Source organism: Zalophus californianus, chromosome 5, assembly GCF_009762305.2.
Source record: "Zalophus californianus isolate mZalCal1 chromosome 5, mZalCal1.pri.v2, whole genome shotgun sequence".
Classification (NCBI taxonomy): domain Eukaryota; kingdom Metazoa; phylum Chordata; class Mammalia; order Carnivora; family Otariidae; genus Zalophus; species Zalophus californianus.
In genome coordinates this window covers 40,912,638-40,929,211 of record NC_045599.1, presented here as the reverse complement: position 1 = coordinate 40,929,211, position 16,574 = coordinate 40,912,638, and the positions used below count along the sequence as shown (strand labels likewise).

Here is a 16,574-nt window from a genome sequence, read left to right as displayed (position 1 = left end):
TTTTCTTTTTCTCATCGTTTTCCTTTGTACCTTCTCTTTACCAAAAAAAAAAAAAAAAATTTAATATATAGTGTATAACTTCTTGAGTACCTGGAGGTCTGTCATTTGTTAAGGCTGTGTTGTAACTTTTTTTTTTTGAGGATACTTGAAATATGTCTTATAATAAAGACAACCACTATGCTGTTTTTACTTTTATTTGCATTTATTTTATGCAGAATTTACTCCTGGGCCATAAGTTTTTGTTCCTTCAGTTTCTTCTGGGATATCTTTTTCAGTAAGGATCATCTCAATGTGGCTGTATTCTAACTTTTTTAACCCATTTCTACTCAAGAACATAATTTTGCTGTGAGTTGCAGTCAGAAAGTAAGAGTTTAGATAGGAGTTTAGATTCCAGGTGGGTCTTTACTTAATATACTTTCTCTAAAAATATTGTGGTAGGTTGAGTAGATGGGGAATAAAATTGTGAACTCAGATTCTCATGGAAGACGGGTTTACAGTGATCTGATTTCTCTTCCTCAACCTCTAGAAAGTAGGCTTGAGTCACTTTTTTGAAGACCCTTACCTTAAAAAGTAGCAAGAAATAAAAGTAAGAGTATTAGCCTGATGCTTATTGAATATAATGGATTTAAAGTTTCTGTTAAGCTGAGGACAGGGTAAGGGAGAAGAAAGTTTGGGTTCTTCTGTCAGTCTTGTGTTGAGGTATTTTTGTTATTATCTTTGATAATTATGCTGAACACCACAGAGGTACTCATCTGTTCTCATTATTAAGCAGATGCTAGCAGTCCTTCAGAAACTCAGAATGCATAATTAGTTTATAAAAGATCAAAGATAGGAAGCCTATCTCCAGATGTTTCTGAGGAAGCAGCCACAAACATGGAGACACAGAAAACTATGGAGATTGGAGAGATGAATAAAAAACTCTGTCAAGCAGATGCTATAAAGATGAACAGGAAATAATATTTTATATTAACTTAGGAAGTAAAATGTTTTCAACTCAAATTCTTTAGGTCAACAACAGTTGAATCAAAAATAACTTTGTTGCAATATAAGACTGAAGAGGGTTTTAATTGTAGTATAGTTGCAAGGAATAATTAACCCAAAAAGTTTTTATTTTGCAGGTATTCAGGAGCAGCATGCGGCCTGGCCTTTGTATTCATATATCCATCTCTCATCTATATAATTTCCCTCCGCCGAGAAGACCGTCTGACGTGGCCAAAGTTAATCTTTCACATTTTTATCATCATTTTGGGCCTGGCTAACCTGATTGTTCAGTTTTTTATGTGAAATACTCGATGTCTTCTCAAGATCTTTCATGGCATTTTGAACTTTGACAACAGTTCCACATAAATTGACTTATAAATGCTGTTGTTGCTGTAATTCTAAATGTTTTCCTAAAATAATTTGAAAAAAAGGGGTGGGGGGAATAGTGGTCCATGAATAAGTAATTTTGATTAGAGTGGAGAAAGGGGCAAGAAGAATGATCTTTGTCTCACTTCATATGCACCACCCCTTCATTCTCATTGTCTTTTCTGAGTAGAAGTATCTGCCCTTAGGAAAAATCATGTTGGTTTTTGCTTTTTACAGATATAAGGTGGGTGGGTTTATTTTGACTACAGTAAAGGTTCTCAGAGTATCACAGCAACCATTGCCAGATGCTATTTCTGTTTTGTTTCAACGTATTCACTTTCATTTTATTACTTGCTAGGCCATTTCTTCAGTTTACCCAAACATGTACTGTTTGGGACAGTAAACCAAATACCTCATTTGTAAAAAGAAATCTCCATGGCATCAGTGTTAAATGAGTGAACTTTTAACTGCATCCTTAATCTCTATTTAAAAGAGAGAAAGAAAGAATGTCAGTACAGGCTCTTTGATCATGAACCTTACACAAAATAAACGAACTGGGAGAGCTTTTTGAGTCTGACTTCTTTTTTCTAATCTAGTATTAGTAACTTAGGTCAAAAGTCTAGCTCCCCCAGCCAGATTTTGCATGGGAACCAGTGTGATTGTCCCCATAGACCCAAGAGGGCTCTTTTGCTTTTTGAATCCCTGAGCATTGCATAGGATGTCATGACGGGACCAACGGGGAAGCATGTAGGAAGCATGGCAGAGAATGTTGGGTACATGAGTCCCTACAGGGAAGAAAGGAAATGGAGAAGGGGCCAGAAGAGTGAGGCCTCCTTCCCAGCATCTTGTGAGGGGTTGAAGTGTCTCTTTACCACAGGAAAGGACTAATCCTTTTTGAGGTAAGACTTCCAAGAAGGGGACCCCCCCACACACTGCCTTACTTCTTAACTGGCATGGTTAGAGGTTAAATCCCCATAAGAAAAATCTCCTTGGATCTGAGAAAAGGATTAGGGAATCTGAATTCTTGAAATTAACTCTCTCTTCTTTTTCACTGAATAAAGTCTAAACCAGAATTCAAATCCATATCTTCCATGTAATACAGCCTTCATGTTCAGCTTGAAAAGTTAGATTTCTCTAACTTTAGGCTAACATTAAAAAGTGTATTTTGTTAATACACATCCCACATCGCAGGATAATGTGTAGATTTATGTTACTTACTTCTTTTGAGAGAGACAGACAAAATGGTTTTTGAAAGGTGAAATGGTCTTTTTTAAGCCTAGTAAAGAACCCAAGAATTGAGACCAGCCATAATTTCTTTCAGGAAAGCTTTCTGTCCATTCCATAGACAGGTATATGGAAAAATCGTGGTATTTCTTAAAGTTCTCTTTGTAAAAGTCTCATGAAAATTTGAAGGCATACGCAAAAGTAGAGAAAATAATAGGATAACCCTCCCACATCCCCATCCCCTGTACTTAGTAATTATAAAACTTATGCTGTATTTGCTTCATCTATCCTTTTTTTCCTTTTCCACTGTAATATTTTAAAGCCAATCTCAGACATTATGTTACTTCATCTCCACGGTAATTGGAGCCATTTTCAAAAGTTTTTGTTAGCAGAAACTGCTGGTAGAAGTCAGGTTGATTAGAAGATTCTACATTAAGTATCTGTATCCCTATGTTAACCTCTTAGAATAGAGTATACGTATGGAGGAAATGTCTCTGTGCTTGGGCTCTCCTGCATCTTCGTGACTTCAGTCTCGTTCAGTTAGAGACATAGGAATCAAAAGCTACATAGCTCCTTGAGACCCACGTTTAATCCCTGTTTATCCCTAGTTACCTCCCTCATCTTTGAAAACTTCAGAGACAGAATTTTCATTGCCTCTTTTCAGTAATGTACTTGAATGTTTTAACACATGGAAAAATGACTTGGTATATTTTTGTCCGTGTAATGATCAAAGTGAATATGACAGTGCATTATTTACTAAATTAAAAAGCAATGTGGATATTTGATTTTCGTTTTCTTTAAAAGACTTGATAATTTAGAACTTCCAAAATCCTACATTAGGCTTATGCTGAATAATTTTGCCTTCTTAAGTTTCTACTCATGAAACTGATACCTTTGGCTTGTTATTTAGCTTGGCCAGATGCTCTTCATTTGAGTGTGTATGTCCTGGCTCACACGTTGGAATGATGAGATATGAATTCATTTAGATTACATTATAATTAATTGTAGACTTTCTCTGTGTCTTTTTTTAATTTTCTAATTAAATTTATTTTACTTTTTGCTCTGATGTGGTTAACCTCAGTTTCTTTAAATTTAGCTTATTTATACATACAACTGAGGACATTATAAAATTTTAAATGGCTTGTTTAGAGAAACATTCCCTAAAAAGGTTCTGGATGAAAATATGGTAGGCTGTTACTAGGCCAAAAAGAACAAAGAAATGTCCTCTGACATTTGATACCTGTGGATAATCGCCCAGAATCAGTTTTGTCATCACATCCAAAAAATGTATTACAGTAAAGAATAAATTTACCCACAAAAAGGGACTGTATTAAAGGTAAATACTGACTTATGGTTTGCAGTCTCTATTTTGACATTTGTTTCCATAAGTAATTGAGTAAACCACCACGTTCAGTGCTTTGGAGGAGTCAAAGATGTGTAAGATTTCATTCATATTCTAAAAGAACTTTAATCTCGTAAAGAACTATGGATGTAGTTAACTATAATGCAAGAGACCGTTACAGAAAACGAAACCCCTTCCAATTGGGATCCTCAGAGAGGGCTGGTAAAGGAAATGTGGGGTAAAGCAGCAAGAACCCATTTGTCAGCCTCCTAAGAATTGTCCAAAATTTTAGATTTTTTATAGTTTCACTGTCATATGGGATCCTGTAAGGTATAATTGCTTTTATTTTGGCAATTATATATTATTATAAGTATTATATTATTATAAATAATATAAATAAATATATTTTTCTAAGAAATTTTATGGAAAGTATTTAACTGCTTCTGGTTATTATTTATTGTTCTCTTTGCATTTGTAACACTACACTATTCACTTCTGTGAATCTTGGACAGCAAAGCACAATTACTTAATACAGGAAATAAGTAGTAACACATTGGGTCGTGCAAATAGATTGCATAAAATTTTCTCTCCAAAGACATGACTTACTTAAATATCAGGATACAAAATGTCAAATGTTTGAGCTCATTCATAAAAGCAGAAAATATTGATGCTGCATGTTCTCTTTACAAAGCATGGACCTTACTGCTTTTTAGAATCTGGTGGTGGCAGTTTGTTTTCTTATCCCAATTTGAATGTCCAAAACAAAACTCAAACCTACTTGACACTTAAACAATAGAACGTTACATTAGGTTGTGATCCAAAGTGAAATGTGCACAAGGCAGCCTGGCTGGCCCCAGTTTCACACTTGACTGCCGACTTCACTTCAGATTATGTAAACACGTATTGCAAAACAGCTCTGACGGGAACCTTGTAACTTAAACAGCTTTCTCTGAAATGTAATTTGTTGTCTTTTTATATGAAAGGAGAAATTAAGTCAAAATTATTTTGAAGAAAAACAACTCCGGGATTTTGTTTAGTTGAATTTTACCAGGAAATGCTATTGCCTAGTAGCACTGACCTCAGGGCAGAGAGAAGCTGAAGTTGTGTATTTTTCAGGGTCAGACTTCTCTAGTGACTTTGTGCATGTCACATCAAGTCATTTAAGTGATTGGGGCATCTGTCACCCTAGGCCACAAGGAGCCCTCCTTTAGTGTTCCATCCTGAAGGAAAGGTATGTGCTGGATTATGTTCACCAAAATCTAAAATGATCACCCCTTTTGGACAATAAACTGGTGTGATCTTGCCCTGCAAGAACATTACAAAATGAACTTACATTTCAGGTAAGTGTACCCTAGTTTCTGGCAAAGAGGTAGGTGTCATAATCTTCCAGAGCTATTTAAGGGCAATAAAGAGCTCTACTTTTCTTCCTTCCCTAAGTAAAATTTCTTTTTTTTTCCCCCAATGTCATTTTTGTCTATTTCCTTACTCTCTGCAAATAGAAAATAAGGCTGTCTTTTTAAAAGAGTAAAAACTTCTCCATTCTCCTTATTCATCATGGGCCATGAAGTAAGGATTAGGATTGGGATTGGGACTAGAAAGAGCATACTCTCTAGATTGTTCCTCCTTCCACCCTCACGTGATCCCAAGTGACGCAGTTTTGTTTGGTCATAGCAGACACTTAATACACAAATTAATGAGACACATTCAACTTTAATGGAAAGCAATAAATTAATTGCTATTTTCTAAAATTTTGTTCTATCAACCCCCCCCCCACAAAAACAGAACTGGTTCAGCCAGATTCAGAATTAGTCCTTATCAATGTTTAAGTTCTTACTGAATGCCAGACCCTGTGCTAAGCACAGAGTATATAGTAGTGAACAAACGATATAGCCCTGACAGTTTAGGATCCTTTTTTTGTTTTTAAGATTTTATTTATTTATTTGAGAGAGCATAAGCAGGAGGAGGGGGCGAGGGAGAGGGAGAAGCAGAGTCCCCGCTGAGCAGGGAGCCCAGTGTGGGGCTCGATCTCAGGACCCTGGGATCCTGACCTGAGGCGAAGGCAGACACTTAACAGACTGAGCCACCCAGGCGCCCCAGTTTAGCATCCTTTTCCCACCCTCCTGTGTACCAGCAGCTGGTCATTTTCCCTAGGTGACACTGAAATTCCAGGCATTGACCTTTTCCTGCTGCTCTGTCTCCACTGAACGCTGGGATGTAGCCATGTCATACAGGTTTTTGAAGAGGTAAGTAGGATAGGTGCAATAAATGCAACTTTGTGTTGCACATTTATCAAGATCAAACTTTCTTTTAAGATAAAACTTTTAAAAATCCTAGGGTAATCACATAAAATGATGTAGACATGACAAAACCTGGAAGGGGCCACAGGAGAATAAACATGGGTGACCTGCTGAGGTGATGGGATTCTAGGTATATCATTTCTGTTGTCACTTTATTATTTGCATAACATATTTCCTAAAAGGATGTCTAGGGAAAATCATGGAAAGAAGGCTTGCAGAAATGAATCGACATTCAACCCATGAAGTAAAGAGCAACCTACAAACAACCTTCAGAACAGGTGAGAGAGATCTTTTATTATAGGGCAGACCCAGGTTTTGTGGGGCTGGACGCTTACATAATTTGGAGTTCCCTCTTAAGGAAATACATGCAAAATTTAGGAAAGCAGCCATGCAAATGAGGAGCCAGGACTTAAGCTTCTCTCTAGCTTTAAACAGTCAGTCCACAAACTGCTCCGAGGGTGGGGCATTTAGGAGGCTGAAGGAGGTGTAATGAAGAAAAGTTTTGTGCCCTCCCATATGTCAAACTGAGTTTCTCTGCTACCTTTAAGAACTCTAACTTTTACCAAATCTGAGCTTCTATTTCTGGAAGTCAAACAAGACTTAGCAAAGTAGCACGGGGTACAAACTCATTAATGGTTAACTTGGGATCAAAATCGGACTTTTTTATTTTTTAGATTAGAGTTTGTAACTTGAGGGTGGGTCTTGCAGCAGGTTTTGTTGTTGTTGTTATGGTTTCTTTCAATTTTTACAGAGATAAAGAGTACAAAGAATACTGTTTCATTGTCCAATAGCTATTTAATGAATCTCAGGATAGCTGAGGAACATTTTAAGGGCTCTTGATGTAAGAAAACATACTACCAAGAGCAACATTTATTTATTTACTCTGCTTTGTTCCAGAAAGGATCTATTTCTACTATACTAAACTAAAATCAGATTTTAAGGATTAACTTGAACATTTTCTAGAAAATAAATTAGAAATTTATGACACTCCTTAAGTAGAGGAAACTAAAATGATTCAAATAAATTACTTCTTAGTGCCATATCATAGTCCTTTATTGTATGTAGATAAAACCTAATTCAGTGCAGTAAACTTTTACTGATTGTCCTAGATTTGGAAAGGCACATAGAGTCATTCTTCCCAGTGCTGCCAGAATCCTGTATTTAATATGACACTGATTATGTTCTTCATCTGCAAAATCATTCAGTGCCCCAGTAGAAAAAGGTCAAGGACCTTTGTAGCAGACAGTTCTCAGAGGAAAAACTGCAAATAAACATGAAAAGAAAAAAAGTACAGGGTCGAACTAGTAATCCATGCTAATGGATAACCCCAAAAACATAATGTAAGTGAAAGAAGCCAGATGCAAAACACATCTTTATGGTTTCATGTATATGGGATGTCTAGAAAGGCAAATTTATAGGAACAGAAAGCAAAGCAATGGCTGTCTGGAACTGGGTGTAGAAGCAGGGATTAACCGTTACAGGTGTGGGGGAACTTTCTAGGATGATAGTGTTGCAGGGCTCTTGTCTCACAGAATCAAAGAATGAATCTCACGGACAAAAGGGTGAAGTGAAGTGAAAATTTATTAAGGGAAGGTGAGAACAGAAAGGAAAGCTCTCTAGAGAGAAAGGGGTCCCAAATGGGTTGCCACTGACAGCTTTTATGGTCAATCTTTTTTTTTTTTATGTTATATTAATCACCATACATTACATCATTAGTTTTTGATGTAGTGTTCCATGATTCATTGTTTGCGTATAACACCCAGTGCTCCACACAGAATGTGCCCTCTTAAAGACCCATCACCAGGCTAACCCATCCCCCCACTCCCCTCCCCTCTAGAACCCTCAGTTTGTTTCTCAGAGTCCATAGTCTCATGGTTCGTCTCCCCCTCTGATTTCCCCTCTTCATTCTTCCCTTCCTGCTATCTTCTTCTTTTTTTTAACATATAATATATTATTTGTTTCAGAAGTACAGATCTGTGATTCCACAGTCTTACACAATTCACAGCGCTCACCATAACACATACCCTCCCAATGTCTATCACCCAGCCACCCCATCCCTCCCACCCCCCCACCACTCCAGCAACCCTCAGTTTGTTTCCTGGGATTAAGAATTCCTCATATCAGTGAGGTCATATGATACATGTCTTTCTCTGATTGACTTATTTCGCTCAGCATAATACCCTCCAGTTCCATCCACGTCATTGCAAATGGCAAGATTCCATTCCTTTTGATGGCTGCATAATATTCCATTATGTATATATACCACATCTTCTTTATCCATTCCTCTGTCAATGGACATCTTGGCTCTTTCCATAGTTTGGCTATTGTGGACATTGCTGCTATAAACATTGGGGTGCACGTACCCCTTCAGATCCCTACATTTGTATCTGTGGTCAGTCTTTTATAGAAAACTGACCAGGGAACTTGGTAAATACCTTGTCTATAACATTTAAGACAAAAAAGGTGGATTTGTAAATATTATGAAAATATCTCTATTTAGAACAAACCAAATAAATTAGTTATGTTCCCTTCTCTATGGTTAATATCTTGTCTACCATTTCTTACACATCTGGGATTTCTGTGAGCCTGCTTAGGTAGCCCCCTGCATGACCCTACTCCTGTCGCCACCTACCTGTCTCTCCCTACCTAGACTCACCTGTCCCTTACTCAATAGAAATGTTCTAAAAGCAGATTGTGGTAATGGTTATACAACTACATAATTTCTAAAGTCATTGGATTGTACACTTACACTGGCTGAATTTTATGGTATGTAAATTATCCCTCAAAGCTGTTAAAGACAAAAAAGTTCAACCTTACTAGCCAAAAAAAGAAAAGTAATTTTAAATGCTTTCTACTTGACAAATACTAAAATAACAACAACAACAACAATAATAATAATAGTACCCTGACAAAGATGTGGAAAATGGACACTCAGATACATGTGGTAGGTATACGAGTGGGTGCAGATTTCCTGTGTTATTTGGCAGTAGGCACCAAAGCTTCAAAGTGAGCCTTTGACTCATTTCCAGAGGAATATTCTAACGAAATTATTGGACAAATGCTGACATACACACACAGAAATGTTCATCTCTTATTCTTTATAGTAGAAAAGTTAGAAACAACCTTAATGTCCAATGGTAGGAGATTAGTCATGGAATAGCCATCTAACAATACTGTGTAGCTATTTAAATGATGATGCAGATGTATAAATGTAACATCAAAAGATGTTTATAAATATTAGTGAAGAGAGATTACAGTTAACTATAGAATTAAAAACATTTATACATCTATAAATACACATTTATACATATATAAAGGGCTAGGAGTTTATATAAAAATATGAACATTAGGTGCTAGGACTACTGGATTTTTTTTTATTGTCTTGTTTCTCTGTATTTTCTAAAGTGTTAAAGTAAAATGTATCATGTTTTATGAAAACGGCAATAAAAGTTGTTTCTTAAAAAAATCTTTCACCAACCTCTCATCACTTAAAACTAACTTTAAGGATCTCTTTTCATAGTAATAAAAATCCATTGGACCCTCACATAATAGTACTTTCAGTGTTTACCGATTGATAAAAATAATGGCAGAAAGCTACCATAACTTCTATACCACTTAGTTAGAGAGACAGATCCATGCTAATATATGAGTAGTCCTATAATAAAAGATGCGAATGAGTACACAGGAGAGAGAGTGATTAATTTTGACTGAGTGATTAGGAATTGCTTCCCAGAGTCTATTTGTTTTGTTTTGTTTTGTTTTAAAGATTTTATTTATTTATTTGACAGAGAGTCAGTGAGAGCAGAAACACAAGCAGGGGGAGTCGGAGAGGGAGAGGGAGAAGCAGGCTTCCCGCCGAGCAGGGAGCCTGATGTGGGACTCGATCCCAGGACTCTGGGATCATGACCTGAGCTGAAGGCAGACGCTTAACAAATGAGCCACCCAGGCGCCCCCAGAGTCTATTTGAATTAGACTTATTTTGACAAGTTGAGAAGGGAAAAAGGAGGAATTAAAAAAAAAAAAAAGCCTTGGGCCCCTTGATAGACTTGGAATTCATTCAGTAGAAAAATGGGGATATCTCACCAGTTGCTCCCTGAACTTCCAGCTCTCCAGCCATCCCTAGCACTAGTTGGACCTGGTTCCCAGTGCCCTAACCTCCCTTTCATCTCATCTCCTTGTCAAAAACCACTGACAGCACAGACAATGAATTTCCTTGTTAGGATGCTAAATTGGCGTTCCAATTTGACAAAGAGTTTGCTTACCTGGCCAGATATATATTTGGGTGGTAAGAAAAGTACTAGGTAAGGCACAGAAGAACTGGTTTCTAATCCTGATTTTTCCCTAGACTCACTGAACAGACTAGCTGTGTGACATATAGAAGTTAAATTCATCCTCAGTTTTCTCTTTTCCAAAATAGGGTGGTTATAATAGTACCTCTGTTACCTAACTCATATAGTTGTTTAGAAGAATTTAGAATACTGTATTTGAAAGCACTTTATTAAACTGTGACACACAAATGCTCAGTTTTAGGACTCTATCATTACAATCCTGAAAATACTTCATGGATTGGGCCAGACCCCTTCTACTGAGAGGCTTGATAGCTTGAGAAGAGAAGCATGGCAGTGCATTGGGAAAAGCAACCTTATCTTCCTTGTGTAATCAGATCAGTGGTTTTCAAGTAAGTGTGGATGGTAAAACATCTGAGTTATCATAGAAACACAAAATATTGGTGTATTTAATTATGTCACACAAATCAACCAGGACTATTAATTTTTTTTTTTTTGGCAAAAGTGTGATTATACCTGAATGCAAATAGAAAGCAATGGAGATACCCTACTCCCCAGTTCTTGCCTCAGTCTAAGCCCAAAGTAGGGTTTCTTGAGCTCTTTCCTCATGGTAGCAGTCAGGGTTCTCCAGAGAAACATAACCAATAGAAGAGAATGGGGGGGGGGGGGGCGGTGATACATAGTATTCATTTTAAGAATTGACTCAGGATTGAAGAGGCTAGCAAGACCACAATCTGCAGGGCAGGCTAGCAGGCTGGATGTTGCAGCTTCAGGGCCTGAAGGCAATGTGTTGGCAGAATTCCTTCTTCCTCAGGGGGTGTCATTCTTTTTCTTGAGGCCTTCAAGTATTGTGTGAGGCCCACCCACATTATGGAGGGTGATCTGCTTTACTCAAAGGTTAATCTCATCTAAAAAAACATACCTTCACAACAATGCCCAGATATGTTTGACCAAATATCTGGATACTGTGGCCTAAGAAAGTTGACACACAGTTAACCATGACACTCACTAACTTACAAACCACAACAGCAGGTAGCAAATCATTTCCTCTCCTTTTTCTGTGACTTTTTCAGGAATTTCCTAAAGCTATATATATCCAAGGATGCTGCTGGATGTGCCTTATTAAGGAAACAGCATGTCATGTAATGGCAGAGCCAACAGATATCATCTCTGAAACCCTTAGGGATGAGGCCCAACTGAGACAGCTTACACAGACCAGGCAGCCCTGGGACCTAGATTGAGGTACGGGAATGGATCCTCTGGTCGGGCCATTGCTCAAGGCACAGCAAGAAACAGAGCCCTCACAAAGCAATTCTAACCCCTGTCCATTGGGCTCAGCACCTCCTCGACCTAAGATGAGCCCAAAAGGCAGTGTCAGGTCAAGTTTAGGTGACATCTCTCTCATGGGACACTCAGAGCCTCTCTGATTACAAGGGATTGTTCTCTTCTGCACATTTACTAACCATTTTGAGGTTTCCTTCAATTGTTTATTATGCAAGTCTAAATCATCTCAGATATCCTGCTACTCTGAATCCTGATTTGAAATCTTGGCAAAGGTGTATTTTGTTGTTTTTCTAGGTTCTTTTTATATAGATCTCTTGGTTTCTTTGTTTCTCATGACTTTTTGCCTGATAGCTAGAATATGATTAATGCTCTATGGTTAATCAGATTTAGCCCGTTGCAGAAATCATTTCACTTTATCAAGTTAACTCAAGGGGATTCTCTGAGAAAAAAGTTAAGGTTTGGAGGGGTTCCAGTAGTTCTCAACCCTGACCTACTTTACTCAACTCAGTATTGCATCCAGAACAGCCAAACTACCTTCCCCAGCACTCCTCAACTGCATGGAAATTGCTTATTGTTACTCACAGCTCTCTCTCACCCAATGGAGGTGGGGGGGGGGGGGTAGGACCACAAAAAATTGAAAACTCTAATAGATTAAGATTTGTTTTAGGATTTTATTTTTATGTAATTTCTACACTCAACATGGGGCTTCAATTTACAATACCAAGATCAAGAATCACATGCTCTGCTAACCAAGCCAGCCAGGCACCCCTCTAATAGATTAATATTAAGATATTCTATTAGGGGCACCTGGGTGGCTCAGGAGGTTAAGCTTTGGACTCTTGGTTTCAGCTCAGGTTGTGATCTCAGGGTCCTGGGATTGAGCCCCGCCTGGAGCCCTGCTTCAGGCCTTCTCTGTCTCTCTCTGTCTCTCTGTCTCTCTCTCTCCAAGATAAATAATTCTGGGGAGCCTGGGTGGCTCAGTCGGTTGAGTGTCTGCCTTCAGCTTAGGCCCCGATCCCAGAGTCCCGGGACTGCTTCTCCCTCTCCCTCTGCCCCTCCCCTGCTTGTGCTCTCTCACGCTCTCTCACTCTCTCTCTCAAATAAATAAATAAAATCTTTAAAGAATAAATAAATAAGGGGTGCCTGGGTGTCTCAGTCAGTTAAGTGTCTGCTTTCAGCTCAGGTTATGATCTCCACATCCTGGGATTGAGCCCCACATGGGGCTCTCTGCTCAGGAGGGAGTCTGCTTCTCCCTCTCCCTCTGCCCCTCCCCTCTGCTCGTGCTCACTTGCTCTCTCTCTCTCTCAAATAAGTAAATAAAGTCTTTAAAAAAAAATCTTTAAAAAAAAAGATTCTATTATACTTAGGTAAAGATCAAATACATTTTATTATTTTAAGGGTGTGATCTATATAATCCACCAACCCTTTATTTCAGTCATCCGTACCTTCAGTGAAACAGTCAACAATGACTACAGATAATAATAAAATCAGTTGTATTATGGATACTCCTTTTTATTGGAGGTCCAGAGAGAATGATAGAATGAAGCATCAACTTTCATGCACAGCAATGTAATACAAATAAAAATTTCTTTAAAATCTTTTCTCTTTCAAAAAATATCAGTTTATTCTCTCTGAATAAATTTTAATAGAGATTTTATCATTAGCATGGGCCTCAAAACAGAATAATTATAAATCATAAATCAAGTCAGTTTCAGAATCCTTTTTTTTCTTTCTCTTTCTCTCTCTTTTTTTTCCTTGCTAATCACAAACCACAACGTGAATTTCTGCCGAGAGCCAGGATGCCATGTCACAAAAGATCAGTCTGGCTTCAGAGACTCTTCTTATTTTCCCTGCGTGGAAGGCAGATGTTTTTTGTTGAATCGGGACCATAATTTACATCTGGTAGGACAATGGGCCATATTCTCCTCTCCTGTCTACACACAGAGCTGCATTGACAACAGCAAGAGTTGCTCAGAGATAGAAACAGAATTTGGCTCTGCCAGTGCAAAATTCAGCCTGATTTTAAAGAGGAAATGGTACAGTTAACATTTAGTGAAGAGCAAACCAGCTAGTGTATCTGGAAGTTTCCTTTAAAATTTCTTGAAATTTTCCTTTGAAATTTCCAGCCCAGCGTATGAAGTAATTCCAGACTCTAATGAGCTTCAGAGGCCTCTCAGGCTGTAAATAAGAACCAAAATGATTGCCTATATTGGATCCAGGACTTTCTTAGCCAGTGGATAATTTATTGTTATGCTCTATGCCCTGGTTTTCCCTCAGTGATTGATGTGTTCTCTTCTGTTTCCAGAAGTCTTTTCTAATATTCACCTTTCTTCAAAAGTGACCCTGAAAGATGAGTCAAAAGTTCCATACCTGTTTTCCATATGGGGAAGCTGAGGGTCCAGAAAAGTTAAGCAAATTTTTTACTTGTGCAACAAAGGAACTCTGGGCTCTCAAGTGGTTATGGAAATATAGTCAACATGGAAACGAAACTTCTGCTTCCTTAGGTTATCTCTCCTGTTTGTTTAAAATGAAATCCTTTACATTTCACCGTTTCCTAGGAGATTGCTTTTTGACTCATGTAAATTTGGAATCGCCTCTAATTGGAACCAGGACATCTCAGTCGTTCATATGAGGAGGCTCTTCTTAAACCTCTCCTCCCTGGTACAAACACAGCCCTTTTCTGGCTGAGCAGATCACTGCTGATAGACTTCACCAATATTGCTCGGACGGTTTAGAGAGTGATTCATTTAGTTGTGGGCTCTGCAGTGTATTGTCTTTGAAACCCACGCAACCCATGCATTCGGGTTTTTTTTTTTTCCCTTAGGAAAGCTGTTTGGACATATTTACCTTCAGTGTTTCCTTATTTACTTTTAGGTTCCAAGATGTTTTGATCCTCTGGATTGAGAAATAAAGTAGATTTAACCTTGAGAAAGGAGAAAAAGTAGAGAGGGGGTTATTAGTTTTGTGAATTTCAGATTTTCCCAAGGGAAAAAATGAAAAAGGGATAATTCTGTTTTGTTAAGACCACAAAATTATTGAGCTATATGACATACTTCCTTTTTTTAGAATAAAATTTGAAGGAATCTTAGAGATGTTTTTAGTTCAATCTCCCCATCTTACAGATGAAGAAGTTAAATTCACATGAGTTGTGGTAAGTTTTAGAGCTATTTCCACGTCAATATTTATAAACTTATTCTTTTTAAAAACTGCGTAACTAAGGATGTACCTTAATTTCTAGCAATTTTTCTTTGAGAAATATTTTTTCTCTGAAGAAAATTTTATTTCCAATTTTTCCGTATTAGAAAAATATTCATGCTGCAATGAATAACCTTATATAGGTATCTTAACTCTGCATGAGCATTTTTACAGGATAGATAGTGAGAAATGAAGTAAAAAGATTTTTTTAATTTTATTTATTTACTTATTTGAGAGAGAGAGTAAGCACGTGAGCGTATACAGGCACGCACGTATGCACCAGTGGAGGGAGGGGCAGGAGGAGAGGGACAAGCAGACGCTGCACCAGTGCAGAGCCCCCCTCCACCCCCCACCCTCCGCAGGGCTCAACACAGGGCTAGATCTCATGACCATGAAATCATGACCTGAGTGGAAATCAAGAGTCAGTTGCTCAACTGACTGGGACACCCAGGCACCCCATCAAAATTTTAATAGAAATAGCTATGAAATTATACACATGAGTGCACATCTTTGCCAACACTGGATGTTACCAAATTTTTAATTTAAGTTTTTAGAATAATTTTGGTCTGGAGAAAAAAAATAATTTTGGTCTTTTACATTTAGCTCATTATTTTATGTGAAATGTGCTTTCAGGTACTATGTGAGGTTGGGGCCTAACTTACTTATTTTGTCAATATGTAATATGAGAAGAGGAGCAGAGCACTAGGCATGTGAAGAGCAAGGATAGCAGCTAAAGGCAACTGCCACCACACACAATCCACTCCGCCAAATGAAAGTCCTGCAGCCTACCGGACCTGCCCCTTGTGGCCACTTCTGAAGGCTAGTTAGGGGCCATATATTGTTACAGCGGAGTTGCATCACATTAACTATACAGGCTTATTACTTTCTGAGGGCCCAGATACTAGGGACTTGAGGACATGTTAAGAGACCTGTAAATGTAATTTTGCCTTCAGTGATTTTTTTTTTACCTTCCATGTCAACCAAAGAACCCAGACTGTCCGCCCCCCACCACCACCCAACCGATACACCCAAGATGGGTCTAGAGGGTGCTGCCTTTTGTGTCCCTCACCCACAGCCTCCAAGGATCTTATAAAAATATTCCTTCCAATCACATATATACACATATAGTATGTTCCTGAAAGGATCTTCAAAACACAGTTTTCTCCACTTCATTAGGTTTGGAGTTTCTAAGTTTTCCAGTGATTTCTTTTTTCACCCTTATGAATTGGTACCTAGCTGTCCTAATCCATAATCACCCTATTGCTTCTCCCAAACTTCAGATTTCTCCATACAGTGCTCTGGGCAGCCACTGCCAGTTGATAACACTGTTGGAGTCAGTTTACCGTCTCTGGGTCATTGTTAGTAAAAGTCCCATGGTAGTAGTGGGAGATTTGTGTCTTAAGTAAAAAATTTTATTACCATGACGTCTATCAGCAGCCTTGCCCACAAATGTGAGATGAAGATTATTGGCCACCTGTGGAAAAATAAGATGTGGCTCTTTGGGGAAGAAGGCCCTTCTTTTTTCCTTCAGTGGCTGAGGTATGTCATAGGTCTTCCTAATTTCTATACTGAAAGGCAGGGTCAGTGATATGATTTCAT

At 38.2% G+C, this 16,574-nt stretch overlaps 1 protein-coding gene across 9 annotated transcripts in view; it reads left to right on the top strand.

Moving 5' to 3' along the window:
- SLC38A9 (solute carrier family 38 member 9) overlaps positions 1-4,227 on the top strand; it is an 85,390-nt gene extending 81,163 nt beyond the window's left edge. For 8 of the 9 annotated variants that reach the window (XM_027606715.2, XM_027606716.2, XM_027606718.1 and 5 more), the window contains one exon: positions 1,119-4,227. In XM_027606715.2, coding sequence (XP_027462516.1) covers positions 1,119-1,284 — 166 coding nt within the window. In that variant the 3' untranslated portion in view covers positions 1,285-4,227. The remainder of the gene's footprint in view (positions 1-1,118) is intronic. The other variant, XR_003522279.2, reaches the window with a different exon arrangement.
- Positions 4,228-16,574: the final 12,347 nt, after the last annotated feature.